Source organism: Mastigoproctus giganteus, chromosome 1, assembly GCF_048544385.1.
Source record: "Mastigoproctus giganteus isolate SK-2022 chromosome 1, ASM4854438v1, whole genome shotgun sequence".
NCBI classification, from domain to species: domain Eukaryota; kingdom Metazoa; phylum Arthropoda; class Arachnida; order Uropygi; family Thelyphonidae; genus Mastigoproctus; species Mastigoproctus giganteus.
The window spans coordinates 248,481,677-248,497,469 of record NC_143575.1 but is presented as its reverse complement, the minus strand read 5'-3'; the positions used below and the strand labels follow the sequence as shown (position 1 = coordinate 248,497,469).

The window sequence follows — 15,793 nt, the reverse complement described above, 5'->3', positions numbered from 1 at the left end:
GACTGCTGAAAAGCAAGTTCCAGATCTGCCTTTTCTGAAAGATAAATGAAATAATAAAGTATTTAAAATAAATTATATAGAGGTATACATTAAAATTAGGGTAGTAATTGGAGTATAATTTGTAAAATATAAATAATTCATGTAGTTCCAATATTTTAGAATTGTTTTTAATATAGGATGTGCAATTCAGCAAAAATGTGCCACAATAGGCCTACTTTACCATTTTAAATGGCCATGGAATAATGCAAGGACAAAGTCCTGTAATGGAATTATTTTTTTTTTTTAGTTTTCTGCACTGCAGAATTTTCAAACCTCACTGAAAGAAGTTCAAGAAATAATCATGAAATTTCACAGTGATATTATGAAATTATCTTTAAAGTAAAGTAGTAACAGTCACATATTTAAAAATGCATACAATGTTCAAATTATCTGAAGTATTATTGACTAGCTGCTTATTAATCAAAGAGAAGATAATAAAGTAGGTATAATGCCATTCAGGCAAATTTTTAGAATTTAAATTTGTGATCACTGTTGATCCTTTAACATATTCTTTTATATGCACACTGTCCTTTAATCTTTTTATTGTACATTTCGAAGTACATTAATAAATTTTTATTTATTTATTATTTTTTTTTTACAAATAGTTTTTTGGTAGAGCTTACTTACTGCAGTCCTCCACTTACTTGTGTAACACAGAAATGTTTCATAAATTTCACACATCAGTTTCTATCTAGTATAAATATGAAAAACCAACCGGAATTTTTTTGTTTTATCATCACAGTCTGGAAAAATATATATTCCCCAAACCAACGATAAATTAATAACAGCAAAAATAAGAAAAGGCATAAACCACAAGATTCAGCTTCCCAAAGTGAAAAATTTATAAAATTAATAATTGCACTCTACAAGTTTTGACTGATTTGAGAATAAAAGTAGGTTATAGTGCCAGATATGAGTGCCAAGTGATAGTTTAAAAGTGATTTTCCCAATGTGATTTACTCGAGTACTAGCTTTTCATAAATTTTCTTCACTCATAATGTTACTGCTGACCTATCAACGTTACTGTTACCCCCCACTAGCAACATTACTGCTACCACCATTAACAATGTTACTGCTACCTCTACTAGCAGCATACTGCTCTCCTACTCTTCTGATCAATTTGTCACTGGTTGGCATTACTCCTACCTCCATGTGCCGGGGTCTGAAAACTGAGTGGAAAAAGCTCTACTTACTCCAGGGCTAAAAGGAGCAAAACATGGAATTCAACAATTACCCTGCAATTAAGCTTTGATGCTCATCATACTTTAAATTAAATGAAACTGATACAGGTCAACAGGAGCGGCCACCTTTCCTTATCTTCCACTCCTTGTCAAACAAATGTACAAGTACTTTGTCCCAAACCATAGAGAAATGTTTAGAAAATGAGGCAGGTTCACCAAAATGGTAAAAAGGCTTAGATCTGGTGATTTATTAAATGAAAGTGTGAGTCATAACCAATCTGAGACTGCTGAAAATCTCAACCTTTGGTGGTATACCTGTGCAAGTTACCCCACATGCAGCACTAAATACCTCTAAAGGGGTAATTGCAGCGTGGGACTTGAATGTCATAGAGGATGAATCACTGGCCCAAGGTCAAAAGGTTATGCAAGCTAATATGGTCAGAAAAGATAGTGAGCTTCTTCACACATGGAATATCATCCATGTACACCAAATTTACCTTCCAAAAATTTGTTTAAGAATGTTGTGTAATACCCAATATTTCTAATCCTATCAGATGTTTGCCTATTAGTTGTTGCAAATTTTTGAACTTATAACATCTGATAGGGTTAAGAATATTGCATATTATGTGACATTCTTAAACCACCCATTGAAGGGATGCAAGTGTGCCCAAAGTGTCCAAATCTCACACACACACAAAGTCAGGCAACCATATGTCTACAAGAAATTATCCTATCTCCACAGGTAACTCCAACAATCAAGAACTACACTATCTATCAACAAAATAGAACTAACAATACTACTTTGAGTGGAGGTGTGACCACTCTTCTGAACTCAAGAATTCACACTACAGACATCCTTAGAAGTCGTGACAATACAGTCCTCCATAGCAATTACATTAACAATAGTTTCAATCCACCTCTCACCAAATAAAGAATATATGATAATGACCTAGAAGAACTTCTTATACAGATTCTTCCTTTTGTTTATTAGGTTATTGCACACCACCTGCTCTTGGGACCCCACATACAGATGAGGAGAACTTCTTGGATCACTGCTTGACAAATATAATCTAACGTTGCTGAATACTGATACTTACATTCATTTGCCCACTAGAACAACTACAGCTGTAGATCTACAATGTGCTCTCCAACGTCGTTTCCACACATCCACTGGTAAACTCTGGGAAACTTGCCAAGCAGCGATCATTATCTGTTAATTTGTGAAATTCAAACAATTGGCATCCCTCACGCAGAGACCCACTTAAAATAGAAATTTTCTAAGGCTAATTGGAACTTATTTGCCTCAAGCATCTCGTCTGATGATCATCCAAAAAAATCCAAAAAAAAAAAAAAAAAAAAAAGTGTCTCGGATTCACATTTCCTCTACTATAACAAAGAATATGAACAAATTAGAAAGAAAAAAAAATGAATGATAGATTTCCACCAGTAACCACTCCAATACTGAGATGGAATGGGCAAGATTTATCATCTCCAGTAAAGATAGCCAATGCTTCTGGCAGAATATTTTGCACAAATTTCAGATATATCTGCATATGAACCATCTTTTCAGCAGCATAAAATAAAGGCTAAGCAATGCAAATTTAATTTCAACATAAGACTATCACTTCCATATAATCAATTTTTTACAGTGATGGAGCTCCAGGATGCTCTAAACAAATCAACAAATGGGACATCAAGTCCCGATGGCATTTATTATCTCATGCTGCAACACCTAGACAAAAAGGCCCTCAACTTTCCATTGCTTTTTCTGAATCAGATCTTCACTGAAAGCTACTATCCCAATGCTACTATCATGGTTTCACTCAACAGTACTAGATTTCCCTAAACCTGGAAAAGATCAGATGACTCCACCCAACTATAGACAAATATCCCTTATCAGCTGCCTGGGCAAGACATTAGAAAAGATGATCCACAATAGACTGGTGGTACCTGGAATCCCACTAAATTATATCAATCATATCCCACTCAATTATATCAATTGTAATCAATACGGCTTCTGAAAAAATCGTTCCATATTAGACTGCATGGTGAAAGCTGAGTGCAACATATGAAATGCCTTTATCTGACACGAACATCTTGTTGTGGTATGCCTGGATATCGAAAAAGCCTTTGACACCACCTGACACTATGGTGTTCCTCAAGATCTGTATGGCATAGGACTCCGAGGTCAACGACTACTGATGGTCACAGAGAGTTCCTTTTAAAATAGCACTTTTCAAATGCACTATTGCAATGCTGTTTCATAATCCATTGTCCAAAAAGAATGTGTACCATAGCGACTGGTGCTCAGCACTACACTCTTTCCTATTAGATTAAACAATTTAGTGCAGAACATTCCAGGTAATGTAGATGTCTACTGTTATGCCAATGACCTCACAATATTTTGCCAGTCACAGAATACGCATTCCCTTGAAAGACAACTACAGCTTACAATAAATAAAATAGTGTCATGGATTTCATATAATGGTTATTGACAATTGGCTTCAAAAACTACACCTGAATTATCACTGGAAACTCAACTGATGCCACTTACCAATAATATCCAATTTCTTAGGTTTAACATTTCACACCAAACTGACATTCCAGAAACATATATTACAAATACGAATCTCTGTATGAAAAAGCTAAACATACTTCATCTCATCTATAACATGGGGTGCTGATCACTATACCGTCCTCCACCTATACCAAGCTTTAATCATATCTCAATAGATTAAGGAGCCCCAGTTTATGACTCTGCTTGAAAGACTCTATTAGCATGTCTCAATTCAGTACAACACTGCATGCTCTTGGAGCAGTCAGGATATTGCCAGTCCTAAAAGCCAATGAACATCCACTTCACCTTCAAAGAAAGATGCTGCTTCTTAATTAAGCTATTAAAATACATAGTCTTCCTTCTCATCCTATCTGGTCATATCTCTATATCCCTCAATGGGTAAACCTTTTTAGAAATAAACTTCATGAAAACAAACCTCCTATAAGAATCTCCCTACAAGAACTCAAGACCTCCTACAAGAATCTCCCTACAAGATTCAAAGCCATCTTAATGGTATCGAGTTCTGCATTCACTGCAGAACTCTATACCATTAAGATGGCTTTGACCTTTCTTACTAATATTTTCAGTCTGAAAACTATAATCTATAGAGACTCTGAGTGCAATAATGGCCCTCCATGACAATTTTAACTCTTTACATCCATTTAAAAAAAAATATATATATATATATATAAGATCTCAAATATTACAACTCGATAATGATAAACAGATCATCATATTCTGTTGGATCCCTGGACACACTGGAATCCCAGAAAATGAACATGCAGGTAAAGAAGCAAGAAACTCCCTTTGACAACAACTGCATCAAGATTTCTTATACAAATTACAACTTAATCATACACCAAGAATGCAACAAAAATTGAACAGAAATTTGGCATAACCAGTTAATTAAACAAGTTATGTAACATAAATAGTCATGGAAATCCAGTTTCTGATCAAACAGACGTGAAGAGGGTGTGCTAGCCAGAGCATGTTATTCATCATACTCATCTCAAGCAACTGCTTTTATTGCTTGGAGATGATCCCCCCCCCACTACTTTGCTTGCACTGCAGGTTACCACTAAATGTAAAACATTTTCTTCCTAAATGTACTCATTATAAGTTTTCCAGATCCACATCATTCTGATCCATAACTTACAGGAGTCTCTCTCTTCAGCTCAGTCATATTATTGGGGACAACTGCCCCAATCTAACTGAATTTTTCAGCTATTTAAAACTGATTAATTTATATATGCTTCTTCTAAACCCATTTTTAATAAACTGCATATTCTCACTCCACAGGAACAAGGGACAAGGTATTCTTGTATTGATTGCGGCCTCCAGGGTTACCCCTATATACCGCTGTAGCATCTGTAGGTTATTTATAGTCGGCAAATGCGTGTAAGTGTGTGTGTGTAAGTATATATGTGTGTTGTGATGGTTGTTGTTTGCCGGCCCTGGAGTCTTAGCTGCCAGGAGGCAGGTAGCAAGCTACCTGTGTCCCGACTCCCGTCCCTAGCCATGTGGAGGCGCTCCAGGAACTATTTAAATTACACTAAGTGGGATTCCAACAAGTGGAATCCCGGTTATAATAAATAAGGAATAGGGAGGAGAAAAGAAAGTAGAAGAAGAAAAGAGAGCAAAACACTCTCTCAGGAAAAAGAAGAAATAGAAAAGAGGAAAACACTAGTTGGAAAATCTAACAAGTGAGAGAGCTTGAAGAGGTAAAATTTTGAAAGAAAGATTCTCCTAGCCGGGAAGGAAACCCAACCTGCACTAAAGGGAAAAAAAAGAAAAGTCTCAAGGAAAGAACATAGGTAATGTACAAGTGGCTATTAGATAGTCACTTAAAAGAATAAATTAAGATAAATAATAAATACTTATGTCACCGATATGAAACATAGCAGTAAACATATTAACAAATTACACTGCATAAGCAGAGAGTAAAATATACAATATTTACAAAATAAGTAATTAAAATCTTAGCTGAAAAACCAGTCAACCAAGAAATTAACAGAAATAGTCAACCAGAAGAAATGCAGAAACATATATGCAAAACACAAAGAGACAAACAGAACTCACCCAAGGTAAAGATATGCCAAAGACAAAATCAATAAATTCTGTACAAATAAATTAGTTAACCAAATCAAAAGCAATTCTAAATTTAAAGCTAAGTATAACAAATCAAAATCAAAATAATAAGTTAAATATTAAATAATAATTAATGAATATGCAGAGAAAATGTCTCTGCACAAGTAATCTAATCTATATACATATGTACATAACCAGCAAGTGCAAAGCTGCTACCACAAGCTGCAAAAAACAAAACTTGTTTCTAATAACAAGACATGTAGTATTAACAATAATGCATAGGTAAGCATTAAAAAAAAAAAAAAAAAAAAAAAAAAACCCCTCAACCTGCAGGGTTGAACAAAAGCTAAAACTATACATTTCCACTGCAACTGGCAGTAGAAACGAAAATAATAGCAAGACTGGAGGAGGAGAACAACACCTCCAACCAGTCCACCAACAAAGCAATTGGATCTGAGAGGGTGGGGAGAGGTCCATCCCACCCCTCAGAACCAAAACCCATTTACAACTAAAAATGCTAGACCAAGAACTATATGGTACTAGCAAAAACCTAACTGATTGCAGCTGCAATCAGGCAGGAAAGAAAAATACAACAAATAATCAGCCTTGCAGGAAAACAAAATTAAATCTAAACACAAGCAGCAAGAGAAGCAGCCAGCAGTAAAACAGTCTAGAGAGGAAAATCATCTCACTCAACCAGAACAGCCAACTGAAGGTTGGATCTGAGGGAGCAGGGAGAGGTCCATCCCACTCCTCAGAGCCAAACAGACAATGCAAGAAGAGAAAAACTGTCTCTTCAACATAATAATGAGCACTCCACAGGAACAGGTGAAATTTGGCTATAGTAACACAAAAAAAAAAAAAAATAAATAAATAAATAAATAAATAAATAACCCACTCTAACAACAACAACAGCCAGACTTTTTTTGGGGGAGGGGGGGAATTACTTCTATATAAACAGTAATTAAAACCAGTGTAAAACTTTTTTTCTATTTTACATATAAACGAAACAAAAATTATTGAAAATTGTTAGAACATTTTCTTAGAATAATGCTAATTAGAAATAATTTCACATTCCTAACACTTAAAAGTCTGGCACTGTAACATCCTTTTATTCTCAAATCAATAGAAGGATTCTGCAGCAGTATTTTCATAACTTTTTTCACTAATCAGCGTATACATTGTGGATTCTTTTTTTTTTTTTATATAGTCACATATCGCTTCTTTGACAGCACTGATTAAACTGATTTTTTGGATCAGTTTGTTACTTCTTTATGATATCTTAATTTTCCAACAGTTTCAGCACAATTTTTTTTTTTTTTTTTTTTTTTATGTGAACCCCAAACATGAAAGGTATTAGAACCTATAGTACTTAGTACCGTGCTTGGGTTGGAGGTTGAGAAAGAAGGTATTTGTTGAAATTGGACTTGAACTTCTGTAGATTGTAATTTTCAGGAAATATGTATGAAGGAAGGTTGTTCCAGAAAACAGCAGTTGAATGAATAAATGAGGAAGATGAAAAGTTGGTTCTGTGGGTTTGAAGTTGGACAGTAAATGGATGTTGGCGGCACGTGTTGAGATTGTTTTGAAAGAGAGAGCGGGAATTATAGAAGCCAATTCAGAAGAACAGTGCCCATGGAAGTATCTGTAGAAGAGGCACGCAGCAGAAACAATACGTCTATGAGAAAGCGAGTGGAGAGACTCTGTTAGAGATGAATCATTAATTAACCTAACTGCCCTCTTCTGAATGGAATCAAGAAGCCTGAGAGAGGCTTTGGGGGCACCACCCCAGATGTGGCAACAATATTCCATGGCAGGGCAGATTTGCAATTTATACAGAGTGAGCAGCTGTTTGGAAGAAAAGTAACGCCGAGAGCAAAAGAGAAAACCAAGTTTTTTAGATGCAGAGGAAGCAATATTTGTAATGTGCTTGTGCCAAGAGAGAGAGATTAGAAGTCAGGGTAATCCCCAAAAGAGATATATCATTTTGCCTAGAAATCGGAGTGTCACGAAAGATAAGCATAGGAGCAGAAGAATCCTTTTTGCGAGATATAAGACAAGACTGAGTTTTAGAAGGGTTGAAATCAACTAAGTTGTCTTTGCCCCACTGGAGAATTACCTGAAGATCAGCATTTAAGGAATTGGCGGCAGATTTTCGAGAAGTTTAAGCTGATTGAGCAGGACAAGGTTTCTCAAAAGGCAAAGTGGAATGCAATGTGCTATCATCGGCAAAACTATGGATAGGATTTCCAGTCGATGGAAGAAGGTCATTAATATACAAGAGGAAAAGAACTGAACCTTGGGGGAAACCGGCATTAGTGGAGAAGTTAGAAGACAGAGAGCCATCTACCATCACCCTCAGTGAGTGATCAGAGAGAAAACTGGATAACCAATTACTAAAAACAGTTGGCAAACCATAAGATGGAAGCTTGTTTAGAAGTCCTTTATGCCAAACACGATCGAAAGCCTTTGAGATGTCAAGAGCAACTACTTGTGTTTCACTGAACCTTTCCATTGAATTAGTCCATAAATGGGTAACATAAGCCAGAATATCACCAGTGGATCGACACTGATGGAATCCATACTGGCAATCATTGATCAGACGGAAGGTTTCTAGGTAGTTTAAGAGTTGGCAGTTAATTGATTTCTCCATTGCTTTAGAAAGAGTAGAAGTAATGGCAATGGGACGATAATTGGATGGGAGGGATTTGTCACCCTTTTTAGGAACTGGCTGGATATGAGCAAATTTCCAAGAAGAAGGAAAAACACCTTTGGAATAAGAAAGTGAAAAAAGGCGGCAAAGAATAGGAGTGAGTTCAAGAGCACAGGTTTTAGAACAAGTGGAGAAATACCATCAGGACCTGGAGCTTTCTTAGCATCAAGATTCATCTAAATCCTTCTGATATCCTTTTGACAGAAGACCACAGCAGGCATTGAATGGAGCGTGTTGGGAATGGTGGGAGGTGTTTTACCAAGATCATTAATACATGAGCTGAAAGAAAAATGGGATGCTAGCAGGTCAGCTTTATCCTTGGCTGAAGTGACAACAGAACTATCTGGTTTGGACAGAGGTGGGAGCAGAGATGGGCAAAAGTTGTGGCCAATAGCTTTGGCAAGAGACCAGAACTGTCGGCTACCATTAGGGCAAGAAGCAAGTTTTCTACTCTTAGCCTGTTCAAACTCTAGTTTGGACTGATTAATAACTGCTTTACAATTGTTGCGAGCTTTGGTGTAGGCAGAAAATGAAACTGAAGAATTAGAAACAAGCCAATTACGATATGCAACATTCTTCTCTTGAACAGCCTTAGCACATTTATTGGAAAACCCAGGTTTAGATAAAGGACGAGATTTTAAAGTGGAGTATGGGATAAAGGATTCCATTCCTGCAAGAATAATTTCACTGACACGATCTGAGCAAACGTTGACATTAGAAGTTTTGAAACAGTAATCCGACCAATGAAAAGAAGAAAAGAAGTCTCGGAGATCATCCCGTTTTGCATTCTTGTAATGCCAAATAACACGAGGTTGGGAATAGCCATGAGATAAAGGTTCCATTGGAGAAGAGACAATCACCAAGTTGTGATCTGAAGTGCTTAAAGGACCTCTCACTTCGACCGTGTACTTAGGATTGTTTGTGAGAAAAAGATCAAGCGTATTGGCTGTATGACTAGGATTGTCCGATATTCTTGTAGGTAAATGAACCATCTGTGCTAGGTCATTAGTAATTGCAAAAGCCTCAGCATCTTGCTCTGCTGGGGTCGGTGTGACTAGAAAACAGAAGCCAGCTGGAGTTGTGAACATTAAAATCACCAAGGAAAATGACCTCACTGTTAGGAAAGTTGCAAAGAGAGAAAGTCAAAGAGCTCCAAGTGATTAGTGGAGTTGGGAGAACGGTAGAGACAACAGATGAATTTGACATATTAAGGTAGAGAGATTTTAAGCCAGAGAAGATCAAAGAGAGGAAATTTCAAATTGCCAAGTCTCTGACAGGGAATATCAGAATGGATATATGCACAGGTGTACCTTTGAGGTGAAAGGAATCATACAGCGAATAATTTGGGAATCTGAGATGAGCAGTAGTTGAATCAACCAATAACTGAGATTCTGTCAGAAAAAGTACACGGGGTTTGGCAGACTGCAAGTGGAAATGGACATCGTTGAGATTAGAATTGAGACTATGTATGTATATATATATACAAAATATGGCATTACCTGACATAATTGCAATTTCTTGTTTATCAGTAGAAAGAGCCATACTACTTGAAGAGCTATCTTGATCATCACTTGGAGTAGATGCTCCCAGCAAGCTTTCCTGTCTCTCACTCATTCTTAGAAAATTACAAAAAATAATAAAAAATGTATACATTACTGAAGTAATTTTTAAGATGTATATTTTGTGATGCAAGATTAATTACAGTATTCCAGTGAAGAGAGAGAGAGAGAGAGAGAGAGAGAGAGAGAGAGAGAGAGAGAGAATATTATAGGTAATTTATGTTTAAAGGGAGAAAAATTATGAATTTCACTTAATGTTTCACTGAAGTTCATAAATTCCATATTAAAATGTATTTATTTTTACCCTTGTTCAAAGACAGCTTCTTGATTTTCTTGCCGTCTTTTGTCTTCTATCATTTGCAATCTAGACATTTCAAGAGCTATTAGAAGGTCCATGGAGTAGTCCACTTCATATGTTGGTGGTGAAGAATCTGTCTCAGAGTAAAAGTTTTATTTTTATTTTAATATTTTTCCTAAAATAACAAAAAAAGGTTGCTTGTTCATACAAATCATGCATGCTGATTCTGTATGAAAGCTTTTTATGAAATTTCAAAAGGAAATTATATTCTGTCAGGCTAAACAATAATTCATGCATAATTAAAATCCAATATATTAAATCTACTCATTTTTCATTTACTATTTTATAAGACTGGTTATTTATTTGCTGGTCAAACAACAAATAAATAATTGGTTTATTTATTTGTTTAACACAGCTAAAGCAACATAAAATGTTTCTTTTGCTGTGTTAAACATGCCTAAACAGATCAATCCACTTCTTTCTTAAAAGTATTAAAACAGGGAAGTAGAAACTTTTCATTATTATTATTCTTTGAAGAACTGTCCTATTTCCATAATAAGAATTTATAGATAATCTTACATAAAATTATCTATAAGATTTCTACAGTGATTAGCATATTTGTGGTGCTAATGGAATGACATATTTCATTCATTATACATTTGATTTCATATTTATTATTCAAATTATATTTCCTTAGAAATGCATTTTTTGCCAGTAAAGGGAATTGCAAGTAGCAATGATTACAGGTAATGGACACATTTTTTTTTTTTTTTTTTTTATCACACAGCAAATTTGTTAGCTTGTTTAAATACCATTTAGCATATGCTATACTTATTCTTCAACATTTTGTTAGGGTAACAGAAAAGTTTTTAGTTATATCATATAATTTACACAAGATAACTGTTGTTTAATAGAAATGAGGGAAGATATCCACATGCCTCAAACTAACATAATTTTTAAACTGAAAAAATTTGCCTATTTTATATAGAAGGCTATATTCAGTATTCTCAGAGCACTGTGATTTCCTTTAGCAAATCTGTTGACCTTGCATCAATTCTAATCCGCCCTACTTTATGTAGGTCATATAGTATTGTACTGCAGTAGAAATGTAACAAGGATGTTACATTTCTACTGCAGTCATTTTCTATAAATATTTTTATATCCATTGCTCTTCTGTGATATAATTTATAATTCCTCCACTTTCTTCAAAATAGGAGAGCAACAGCCATCATCCATTCACAGTTCAATTTCAATTAAACTGAACTAACCTTTTTTTCTCTTTATTCATTTCTTTTATGTCTGTTTTTTGGAACAATCTTCCTCCAGATCCATTTCCTTATTCTCATAAATGTCATTTGATTTTGAGAATGATATATTTTTTCTATAGATCCACACTTTTGGGAAACTTCCTATAAACAGTGGTGTAACTATGCCAATGCAGTGCATTGGGGGCCACTGCCCCCCTGCCAGAACCAAAAAAATTAGATTGAGTAAAAATATAAGTTTTTTAGTTATGTTTATGATAAAATTTACTATGTCTATCAATAATAATTTTTTTCACATGAAGCATGTTTATTGTTAGCTAGCTGTGCAGCACAAACAAAACTGCAGTGAATACAGGTGAAATGGTATTAGCATAGCTGCTACTTCCAGGGCAATTTTTAAGGAATTTTTTTATTTTTACCAAAACAAATATTTTCAGGGGGCCCATACTTAAGTTTGCATTGTGACCCACTTTTTCTAGTTACAACACTGCCTATAAAGCTATATCAAAATTAAAGAGGATAATTTCATTCTGTATATTCTGATAAAGCACCACCAGGCCTGACGAGAGGGGAGGGGGAGCCGGGACAAATTCCCAGGGCCCATGCAGCCTATTTTTTTTTTTTACAAATCATTATTTGTGATTTTGTTGCATAATTTCTTTAATCTCTTTGTCGGTAATCTGGGCCCCAAATCCATTTTGACTGCACACTTTGTTTATATAGTATGAATCAGAGCTATAATGCTCAATATTTGTAAAATAATAAGAGGAATATACCTCAACATAGTACGTAGAACACTTCCGTATGATACTCTTCAGAAATTAAAACAAAAAAAAAAAAAAAAATCGAAAAACTTACATTACAGTAAAAAATAATTAAAAACCAATTTAACACAATTAAAATCAATTTAACACAATTAAAAATATTAAAAAGAATCTAACAAAAATGTTCAAAACGATTTTCCTTCCTTACTAGAAATAAGGAAGGAAAATCGTTTTGAATATTTTCGTTAGATTCTTTTTAATATTTTTAATTGCGTTAAATTGATTTTTAATTATTTTTTACTCTAATGTAAGTTTTTCGATTTTTTCGTTTTAATTTCTGGAGAGTATCATACAGAAGTGTTCTACGTACTATATTTACGAGCCATTATTGTATTGAGGTATATTCTTATTATTTTACAAACACTTTGTTTATGTATTTTAGCTGTTATCATCAGTATTTTCAGCCCCTTTGTGGCATTTCTGTTGGTAGCTGCAGGAGGAAGTAAATCTGATGCAACTGAACTGTGTTCTGCTTCTTGCTTAACAGAAATAACATCGCTGACACCCAAAATGAACAAAATAATGAGAAGTTATAAAATTTTGATATTGCCCTTCTAAAATAATACTTCACCACCAACGAAATAGAAGACACTGTTCGACAAGGACCAGAACCATACCCAACAATTCCCCCCCCCACCTCCGACCATTACGAAATAAATTTCCCGTGTACGTGCTGAATTGATGTTTAAGGAATAATGAAGTAGTTCCTCAAAACTGGCTAGTTTGGAGTAAAACCAAACAAGCTTTATTTTGCTTTCTGTGTCATCTGTTTTGACCTGAACTAAACCTATTTTATTACCTGAACTAAAGCAATCTATTTTTACAACAGAAATTGGCTGGTGACCTTCCAAAAGGTATAAAAAGCTCTATGACAGAATACCTGATCATGAAAACAGTAACAATCACAGAGCGTGTTATGTAGAGTGGTGAAATTTACAAAACAATCTGAATAAAAACACGACAGTGAATTGTTTGTTACTTTACAAAATAAAAAGTGAAACGCAAGTATGTAAAGACTTACTACAGCGATAGCTGGGTGTAGTTTTGTTTCTTTTCGAACATGGATTAGCTTTTAGGGGGAGCAGCAACTTGATTGGTGATTCAAGAAATGGAAATTTCTTAGGAATGCTAGAGATCATTAGTCATTATGATTCTCTCCTTGACGAGCATTTGAAAAAAGTGAAAGAATTGAAAAGAAAAGATTGAAGGTTCATTATTTGTCATCCAAAATTCAAAATGAATTTATTTCGTGCTGTGCTGAAAATGTTCTTAGCTGCATTTTAAAGGAAAGAGAAGTTGCAAAATACTTTTCTATAATTGTAGGTGCAATGCCAGATTCTGCCCATATGGAGCAAACGACATTAATTTTGCGATACGTTCTTACAAACAAAGAAACAAAAGAATATGAAATCTTTGAAAGATTCATGGAATTTGTAGATTGCAATAAGAAAAATGGAGATCCCATTGTAAATTTAATTCTTGAAACACTTAAAAAATGTAATATCCCAATAAGTGAGTGCCATGTGCAAGGATACAATAATGGCTCTAATACGAGTGGAGCATACAAGGGCGTTCACGTTCGAATTTTGGAAATTAATCCCCTGGCCATTTTTTTCTCCTTGTGCTTGTTGCAGTTTGAATCTCTGTGGTGTTCATGCAGTAAACTGTTGCCCTGAGGTAATAACATTTTTTGGTGTTGTACAGAAGCTGTATAATATATTTAGTGGTAGTCCTCAGAGGTGGGAAATTTAAAAAAAAAAAAACACCGACTGCTTGCTTCATTCCATGTCCAACACACGTTGGTCTGCTCAAATTGAGGTTGTGAAACCATTTGCACAAAAGCTTCCTTCAATAAAGAAGTTAATTGACATGGTGCTAGAATTAAATCTAACTGCAGACACTCGAACAGATTTGAATGATATAAAGACATATTATGGAGACAGAGTCGACTGAATGCCGCACGATGACAACAGTTTGGTTTAAAATTCTATCAGCCATAAACTACCGAAGCACAGTCTTACAAGCTCAAAATACTACAATCGACATCGAAGTAGCAAACCTTTCTAGTCTTCTGACAGATTTGAAAAAGATTAGGAATAGTTGGGAGGCAATCCTAAAAGAATGTAAGCTCGTAGCTGTAAATTTAAGTATGCAGGCTGAATTTTCAGATCAACAACAAAGGAAGAAGAAAAGAAATGCCGAAGAATTGACAAAAACACCAACTGAAGTATTCAAGTTTAATGTATTTAATGTTCTTTTAGATAGTGTTATTGGTAACATGACAACTCGATTTGATGCAGCAAAAGAAATAAACATTGTATTCAGTGTGCTGTGGTTATTTCACAACTTAAATGAGGTAGAAATTCAAGAAAATGCAAGAAAACTACAAAACAAATATGAAGATGATATTAGTGAGCAGTTTTCTGAAGAACTAATACATCTGAAATTGATATGTGATGTTTGTTTGTTATTTGGTTTTTAGGGTCATTAGCAACTAAGGCCATATTGCTCCAGGATATGCGGTGGTCATTCCCTGACCTTTCCGCATCCTACGTATTTGTTGTTGACGGGCTCAAACCCCGGTCTTATCAAGAAGCGTGTGCTATGCACTGCTGCTCCTGCTCACCTGGCTACGGAGGCACGCCATATATGATGTAAATATACAGGAAAAAAATCTTTCACCTATACAGTTGCTCAATAAAATATCTGAATCTTGAACCACTATTTCCCAATTTCATTATTGCTTTAAGGCTGTTTTGTACAATACCAGTGGCTGTGGCTCAAGCAGAACGATCTTTTAGTTGCCTATCAAGGATTAAAATGTTTTACGATAAACTATGGGTCAAAACCAACTTTGTCTTTGGGCTTATTATCAGTCAAGGCAGAGCTAGCCCAACACTGTGATTTTTTCAAAAGTAATATTTATTTGCAAGCCGTAAGGCTCGCAAAGCACCTTTGTAATTTAGTTTAAATTCGAGACTCAAGCTGTGATTTTTTGACTTTGTGATCTGATATGATAGTTTATCGAGATTAACCTTATTATATGAGCGGAAATTTTTTTTAAACAACTATTATTTTGTATTTACCCAATATTGTATCACTCTTTTTTTTTTATGAAAACCCCAAACACAAGAGATATTAGAACCTACATTACTTGGTACCATGCTTGGGTTGGAGGTTGAGAAGACAAAAGAAGATATTTGTTGACATTAGATTTGAACTTCTGTAGACTGTAATTTTCAGAAAATATGTACGAAGGAAGGTTGTTC

The 15,793-nt window shown here is 34.9% G+C and overlaps 1 protein-coding gene across 1 annotated transcript in view; it reads right to left on the bottom strand.

Moving 5' to 3' along the window:
• Nucleotides 1–9,601: 9,601 nt before the first annotated feature.
• Nucleotides 9,602–15,793, bottom strand: part of LOC150091738 (ankyrin repeat and IBR domain-containing protein 1-like) — a 228,181-nt gene continuing 221,989 nt past the window's right edge. The window contains exons 20-22 of the mRNA XM_090369550.1: nucleotides 10,442–10,568; nucleotides 10,083–10,193; nucleotides 9,602–9,632 (exon numbers count right to left, since the gene is read on the bottom strand). Of these exons, the coding sequence (XP_090225676.1) occupies nucleotides 9,602–9,632; nucleotides 10,083–10,193; nucleotides 10,442–10,568 (269 nt within the window). The remainder of the gene's footprint in view (nucleotides 9,633–10,082; nucleotides 10,194–10,441; nucleotides 10,569–15,793) is intronic.